The sequence below is a fragment of the Alosa alosa genome, chromosome 22 (genome assembly GCF_017589495.1).
Source record: "Alosa alosa isolate M-15738 ecotype Scorff River chromosome 22, AALO_Geno_1.1, whole genome shotgun sequence".
In the NCBI taxonomy this organism is placed as follows: domain Eukaryota; kingdom Metazoa; phylum Chordata; class Actinopteri; order Clupeiformes; family Clupeidae; genus Alosa; species Alosa alosa.
The window spans coordinates 14,861,651-14,866,927 of NC_063210.1; the positions used below are offsets into that span (position 1 = coordinate 14,861,651).

The 5,277-nt window shown below is 41.3% G+C and overlaps 1 protein-coding gene across 1 annotated transcript; it reads left to right on the plus strand.

The window, feature by feature from the left end:
• The first annotated feature begins 1,453 nt into the window (after positions 1-1,453).
• On the plus strand, positions 1,454-5,008 carry pde6gb (phosphodiesterase 6G, cGMP-specific, rod, gamma, paralog b). Its single transcript, XM_048233746.1, has 4 exons — positions 1,454-1,597; positions 2,686-2,887; positions 3,189-3,229; positions 3,470-5,008. Exons 2-4 carry the CDS (start codon positions 2,751-2,753, stop codon positions 3,544-3,546), a joined length of 255 nt encoding a protein of 84 aa, XP_048089703.1. The 5' UTR covers positions 1,454-1,597; positions 2,686-2,750; the 3' UTR covers positions 3,547-5,008.
• The last annotated feature ends 269 nt before the right edge of the window (positions 5,009-5,277 follow it).

The following is a 5,277-nucleotide window of genomic DNA, read 5'->3' on the forward strand; positions in this document are numbered from 1 at the left end:
AGCTCCGTCACGGACCAATAGCATAATGGTACAATTTCACAAGAGTAAATTATTTGGGAAGTGTGTTCAACATCACAGATCAGCAGAGTTATACAATATACACTTTGTAGACTCTGATATTGGAATCCAAATATTAGCAATACACAATCTGTCTGGAAGTATGCATATCTATTATCTGTTTGCTCAATATTGCAGGATTTGGACATCAACACAACACAGAAACACTGTCTTATACACCAGGCAATTAAAAACAACAGCATTGCACACAGATGGCTGGGGGGGGGGGGGGTAGGGGGGGTTCCATAATAATCCAGACCGAGGGCCTGCTGAATGTGATTAGCTAATCAGATGGACACAGGTAATCTGATGTGTTCTGGAATAATTGTTTTTGGTCAGTGAGCCATGTACCAGGCCAGGATGCTGCACTGTTTTGAGAGCTCAAAGGAGGAAGAGGCGAAGATGTATGAAGCTGGGGAGCACCAGAGGGTGGTGGCACTAATCCAGACTCTGAGCACTGAGTGGTAGAGCATCCTGCATAAGCAGTTATTGCTATAGGTGGATTACATGGCATTTAATCAATCTCTGACGGTGTTTACTGAGGGTGTAACCTCGTTACCAGATGGAGATGATGAGGCCATTGCATAACAATTGTTATGAAAGACAGAAAGAGAGAGAGAGAGATTGGCAGTTTCCAGATGGGCAGTTTCTTTATTTACCTGATAATACTATAATAGTATTATCAGTGCAATTGTTCGAGAAATTGTTCTGGAATATCTTGCAATAATCTGTGACATATTTTAATAATCTATTTATGTAATCATAATTCCCAGAGTATGTATAGATCATTCTTGAAAATTCCTGCCTCTTTGTATACCCTCTTTCAATATAAAACTTTGCATTTTGTATGTTGTATGACTTGGAATTTGCATTCTTAACAGAGTTGAAATGTACCACATAGCGTAAAATCTCAACTGGTCAGACTAATCTTGTCCCTGCCCCTTCATCATGTAAACAAAGTCTGTTCTGTTTGTAAACAAAGTATATTATCAGAATAGCACTGGGATAAAATAAATATAAGTAAAATAAGTAAAATGTTTAGAGTCACATTTGAATGGGGGCAATTTACGGTACAGTAAAAAATATCAATAAAATATCAATAATATTGCTTCCAGCCTAATAACCTGCAAGCGACATAGTAACCTCAATATTGTAGGTTAAGTTAATCATTTCACTGATAGTATGTCATACTTGTGCCAGTGGTTTATTTTATTTCTGCCTACTACAGAAAACATTAATCTCTGAAGTGTGTTGTGAAGGAAGAGCTTTTGTTTTGAATTTAAAACCCTGATATTGACTTTTCTAGAGCTGTTGTTTCCCTTCCTGTATCATTCCCTCTGTCCCCTCCACCCCACCCCTCCCATAACCCATGACATAGGATTAGGGGCGGTAGGCGGCCCCTCCCAAATCTACAGAGGGTCAGATAGTATTTAAGAACTCCATCATCACTGTGGGTTTCCATAGTAAGCCCAGCCACCTTCACCAGCGCAAGCAAGAGAGTGCTCCGGCGCCTACAGACTGCCAGCCACCCAAACTCTCGGTAAGTCTGGTCTGTCATCACTGTTTGTCTTCTCTGCAGGGTATGCTTTGACATCTCTGAGCTGAGTTAAGAGTGGACTATTCAGGTTTCTCTTGAAGACTGGAATAGGTCATGGTGCTAATAGAATATCTGTATGAGAACTTCAACTCTTCAGTGTTTACTGAGAGTGCAGAGGGCCTACATCAAGCAGACTTCCTTGCTGATTTTCAGATTGTTATGAGACGCGGTAGAAGAGTATAGCAAATGCTGATTGTTGTTGTTTTTGTTATGTTGTCTGCCCAAATTGCTATTGTTTTTCCCGTAACTGTTCAACAATGATTGAAATGTGATGTAAATAGTTCAAACTGAAACACATTTGCAGAGGAAATTGAACTTAATTGAATTTGGAACTGAACAAAAAGCAATTAGGCCAAATCACCACCAATTTGGCTATTCCCTGTGAACAGAAATTGCACTTTAAGAGTTGGCTAAACATTGACATTTTGGAAGACCCGTTGGGGCTCTCCCGCTAGTCTCCTTGGAGGCTTTCTGCCACCTCAGCATGTTCTTCATCATGTCCTTGTGCTTTAATTGGATTATCTCCAGAGAGGATTGGCTGCATCAGTACACTGGGCACTTATTAACTTGAGCCTGCATGGGATTACTAAAAAAAAAATTGGGTCATCTGAGCCCTACTCTCATTGTCAACCACTTTGAAGAAGAGTGGACAGAGATTCAATTACAATGGAGTATGACTGCACATGTGCCTGGTGTCTCTATGTGTAAGAGGATTATTGGGTTGATTGGCAGATGGCAATGGCAGGGTCAGCTGGACGAAGGATGATGAGGTGTTTAGGGGACCCTTTGAGTGATGCACCTTTTTAATTGTGAGAACCATGACATGCAAAGTTTGTTCCAGTATTATCTAGATGGAAAAAAAAGAATAGTGACTGTTGCCAATGGTCAGTAGAGCTTCAGTCTTTTTTCCCCCCAGTGCACCGTGCACTATGAAGTATCGGCCACAAAAGCATTGACCAAAAATTCTCTTAATGCTGGACTGGACTTCATAACAGAATTTGCTTATTTTATACTCATTTGTTCTCTCTCAGTGTCAAAAGGGTTCATCGTGACTCTTTACTAGACCCAACCCTGCACCCCTAAAGGCACCCTCACCATGAGTCTGGACCCAGGCAAGCTGCCGCCCACCCGTGTCGTCGGGGGCCCTGCCACACCCCGCAAGGGACCACCCAAGTTCAAGCAGAGGCAGACCCGTCAGTTCAAGAGCAAGCCCCCAAGGAAGGGCATCCAAGGGTAAGTCTGACCGTTGATAGACAGTGTGGATGTTAATACCAATATCATTGCACATTAACTCTTACAGTTAAGAAAGGGGAGGTTGCAGACTTGACTCTGTAATCAACATGCAACATTAATGGAAGTTTGTCACTTGATACTAGAGGAGCCAATGGTACATAGAGGAGAAGAACACTTTTAAATGTGTCATAAATCAGTATTTGAATGTAATTATGCTGTATACAGGTACACTTGTGCTGTTTTGAGTGTGAGTAAAAATATGAAATTAAATGTGAATGTTCTCTCTTGTTTTGCCTTGCAGCTTTGGAGATGATATCCCCGGAATGGAGGGGTTAGGCACTGGTGAGTGAATGATCATTGGTTGCCTTATTGAAAACATAAAACAACAGTTTTTTTTTCTCATATTAGATCTCCCCTTACAATAAGCATACACTAACATTCAGCTTTAACTTACAATTGCTCAGGCATGCATTAGATTGAAAGACATTTTTTTTTAAAAGAAAAATTAAATGCATTACAATACGATTGTTTATGCCTTTTCTAGCATATTTGAGAGCTCATCTATTTGGTTTCAATCCACAGACATCACTGTCATTTGCCCATGGGAAGCCTTCAACCATTTGGAGCTTGACGAGCTGGCCAAGTACGGTATCATCTAAGGCCAACAGGACTCCAACTCCCAGAATTCCCTCCATGTGCTTCAAACCATCTGCTAACCGGCCTTTTGCAGTATGGTCCTGGCCATGGGCTCCAACCCGACTGGAACACTCTCATCATACATCTATCTATATAAAAATATATATCTATATCAAAACGTAACGTTTGTAAAAATAGAAAAATTCAAAGAAAAATAGTGCACAAAAAAGTATCATTCTGATCTTCTTATCCTTTTCATGGGTTTCATTTTTCCTTTTCTGCAAGATATTGTTCAGACTCAAACATCTGCTCAGTGGTAGTGTCTCCGCACTTCCTCTTTAACCCAGACAGCCCGTTGCTCGGGAACAGGTCCGACCCTGTACTGGGCCAGATCTGGCTCAGAGTTGCATCTGTCAGTTCTGTTCGGTCAGTTCTGCACTGTATCTGTAGACAGCAGCTGCACAACCCAGCACCCTCCCAACCCCACTCTCTTCACCTCTTCCTGTAGCAGGCTTTTCTTTTCTGTACTTCTGTTACCTTCTCTTCCCCCCCCCCACCACCACCACCTCCTTCACCTCTCCTTTTCATCTGGAACAGAACATACGCAAACCAAGCAGCCTCAAAATGAGTTTAAACAGATTAAAATAAGTGATGCACCCATGAAATGCATGGCTTCTCATTTCATGTGTCTTGGCGCCTCTGTTGCCACCTCGGAGGCACTTCCACCCATGCCAAGATTTTGAAGAAAACGATCAGAGTCCCGTAGAGCTCGCAGATCATGCTGCTGACCATTGTCAAGTGTAGCCTCTGACACTATGGATCAAATTCCTCCCTCACCCTCTCCCTGTATCCTCATCAGTATAATCCTTTAAAGGTTAACATTTTCTGTTCACTTCCCCCATGTCTCAGATGAACATTCCACAGAATCGTCACCTAGTGTATGGTCAGAAAGATGTTTTCTCAGGGATAGGCCAAAAGCTTGCGGACGAGGCGTGAATGTGAGAACCGTGAGGTCAATGCACCCTCCACCAGATTCTTTTCTCCCCCGTTTTCATTGAGTGTAGTGTGGGGTTTCCTGTTTATAGGAAAGGCACATATTATGGGGGGGGGGGCTGATTTCACTTTTTTGGGCAGGGGATGTTTGAAGACAAATACAGTAGTACAATGAGGACGCCCTCTTAACACTTTGTGGTGCACTGTTCATCTCCATCTCCATCATAGCCATTGTGTTGCACTTATCTAGAGTTGTTACTATCTCTTTTTCCCTTTTTTGATCTTTCTTTTGCTCAACTTTAATTCTACCTTTGAACATATAGTATTGCCATTGCCATCATCATCGTCATTGTCATCGTCATTGTCATCATCATCATCATAGTCATTATCATCATCATCTTCTTCATCATCTTCTTTTTGTCACTAATTTTAGTTCCATTTTGATTTCCCTTGTAAATCTCATTGTAAAATATGATTCATTATCCACACCCATTTTGATGTTGCATGAGTCTTTTTTCTTCCCTTGAACATCTTAGTCCTCAAGCATGTAAGAAACTAAGTGTTTTGTTTTTATGTTTGCCTCATACTATATATGTGTGAGTTGAATTCTTTGCATTTGTGTTGTGATTCGTGTTTCATGCCCATATCGTTTCATGCCCATCTCATTCTATGATAGATCTTTGTAGATCTTTACTTCCCCATGTCATCTCATCTCATCTCATGTCATCTCATCTCATGTCATCTCATTCATGTCATGTAGA

Coding starts and splice junctions, on each gene's coding strand:
- pde6gb (XM_048233746.1), top strand. CDS start 2,751: ATGAGTCTGGACCCAGGCAAGCTGCCGCCCACCCGTGTCGTCGGGGGC. Junction 2,888..3,188: donor CCAAGGAAGGGCATCCAAGG/GTAAGTCTGACC, acceptor TTTGCCTTGCAG/CTTTGGAGATGATATCCCCG. Junction 3,230..3,469: donor AATGGAGGGGTTAGGCACTG/GTGAGTGAATGA, acceptor TTCAATCCACAG/ACATCACTGTCATTTGCCCA.